Source organism: Geospiza fortis, unplaced genomic scaffold (assembly GCF_000277835.1).
Source record: "Geospiza fortis unplaced genomic scaffold, GeoFor_1.0 scaffold29, whole genome shotgun sequence".
Lineage (NCBI taxonomy): Eukaryota > Metazoa > Chordata > Aves > Passeriformes > Thraupidae > Geospiza > Geospiza fortis.
Window position 1 is genome coordinate 4,707,316 of NW_005054349.1, and position 2,329 is coordinate 4,709,644.

General features: G+C 49.4%; 1 protein-coding gene across 1 annotated transcript in view; it reads right to left on the reverse strand.

Annotated features, from left to right (window-relative positions):
• LOC102035394 (transmembrane protein 182-like) overlaps positions 1-2,329 on the reverse strand; it is a 15,039-nt gene that overhangs the window by 5,109 nt on the left and 7,601 nt on the right. The window contains exon 5 of the mRNA XM_031058836.1: positions 1,916-1,934. Within this exon, the coding sequence (XP_030914696.1) occupies positions 1,916-1,934 (19 nt within the window). The remainder of the gene's footprint in view (positions 1-1,915; positions 1,935-2,329) is intronic.

Sequence of the window (2,329 nt, forward strand, 5' to 3'; positions counted from 1 at the left end):
CTTTTTCACACTTCCTCAAGGAGAGATCCTTTCTGCAAGGGAGGTTAATTAACACTGACCCGCAGGCCATGATTAGAAGACAAGAGGAGCTTTCTCCTGCATCATCCTGCACATCCCACTTCCCAAAGGAAAGGGATGGCTGGGGACCCGAGCCTCTGTTAAATCCATTGTTCCTACTGCTTAGTGCAATTATGCTAAATATTTTTAGAAGGGATAACGAGAAAATAACCATGGAGGGATGCAACCCAAATCCATCCAGAAGCCAGGGCCAAGCAGGATCCAGAGGACTGAGATCAGGATAAGCCCCCCGAATAAAAGGATCAGTTGAAACACTAAGGAAACTTTGCTGAAAAACACATTGAATCCTTCTGCTATCATCTGAGTGGAAAATATAGCAGGAAGTGTCTTCCAGCTGAACTCGTTCCCCCGAATGACTGTTAATAACAATGATTGCTGTTCAGATTGAAGCTGCATTAATACAAACTTCAATTTTAACAGCAGCATCTTTGTCTAATGCCAAGAGGTTTATGTGATGCATAATCAGCTCTTCCAAAAAGTGTCACATTCGAAGCCCCAGCCTTTTAATCAAGGAGTAGTCAAATAAAGTGGAAAAGCGATGAAGAAAAAGAAAAAAAAAGAAAAGAAAAGAAAAAATGAAGACAGTTGAGTATTACTCGGCATCCTTTTCTGTGGTATTTCTGCCCAATGTGCTGGACACACTCCTCAGGGACATCTGCAGCCTCCTGGGAGCCTGGACTGCAGATGGGAAGGGAAAGCTTCCTGCCCTGGTACAGCCCTTGGATTATCCACTATGGGATCACAACAACCCCATGGAAAACATGGGAATCTGTTTGTGGAAAAGGCCCAGGGGGTGCTGGTGCCAGCAGCTGGACCTGAGCCCAGGGTTCCCAAGTGGGCAAGAGGCCAGTGGCACCTGGCTGGGGTCAGGAATGGTGTCCAGGGGATCAGGGCAGTGCTGTCCCCTGTGCTGGCACTGCTGGGGCTCCTCCAGTGCTGGGGACAGCTCAGGGACCCTCAGGAGCAGAGGGACATTGAGGGACTGGAGTGAGTCCAGGGCAGGGAACGGAGCTGGGAAGGGAATGAAGCCCCAGGAGGGGCTGAGGGAGCTGGGAAGGGGCTCAGCCTGGAGCAAAGGAGGCTCAGGGGGCACCTTGTGGCTCTGCACAGCTCCTGACAGGAGGGGACAGCCGGGGGGGATCGGGCTCTGCTCCCAGGAACAGGGACAGGAGGAGAGGGAACGGCCTCAGGCTGGGGCAGGGGAGAATGAGGCTGGAGATCAGCAGGGATTTCTCCATGGAAAGCATTGCCCACCTCTGTCACCGGTTGCCCAGGGCAGGGATAGAATAACCATCCTTAGAGGAATTTAAAAGTTGTGTAGATGTGACAGCTGGGGACATGGATCAATGTCAGAACCTTCCTTGTTAAATATTTTCACTAATGTTTATTATGGGGCAGCAGGAGCTGGTGAAGGATCTGCAATTAAGCTGTGGTTTTTCAGAGAAAGACCTGATTTCATGACAAAGTTCTTCACTTGGCTCAGCTCAACTGAGCTCCAGCCTGTGGCTGCTTGAGTCATAAAAGAGCTTTTTTCTGAGTTTGAGTCACTGGTATAAATCAAGTATTTCTAATACTGAAGCCAGTTATAACTCTCAAATACAGAAAAGGAAAAAAAGCCCAAGTGATAATTCAGTACAATCATTGGTAACAGCAGTGGGAAAAATGAATAAATGCCTATTTTTAATTCATTTTCCTGCAGTGCCATCGTTTCATCTTTTCAGGTCTCCTTAAGCCAGCCCTCCCATTTTGGATCATGGGGTTTGCCTTTCATCCCTCTGTGGGTTTCCAGCTCTATCAAAGCTAACAGCAGAGGAGCAGCCCAAATGCAAAGCCTGACTTTGGGGAACTGAGCGGGGCTGATGCTGCCCAGGCTTAACACACCTGCAGCTTCACTGAAATAAAAGGGTTGCATACTGCAGTAGTAAAAACAAAGTGATTTTCAAAAACCTCAGCCCTGCTAGGACTAAGGACTATCTTGCTAAAGCCTGGCTGAGCACAGAATCATGGAATCACAGAATGGTGTGGGCTGGAAGGGGACCATAAAGGAGGTCATAAGGACGATAAGGGCCACAGACAGGGACACCTTCCACTGGACCAGGTGGCTCAGAGCTCCCAGGGGTTTAATCCCAGTGGGGAAGAGGGAAATAATCATTTGCTGCTCCCATCAGAGCCCCATCTCCCAGGCAGCACTCCGTCCCCACCTGCCCCCATTCCAAAGCCACCCTGCCCCTGCCCTGTCCCCTCACCTGAG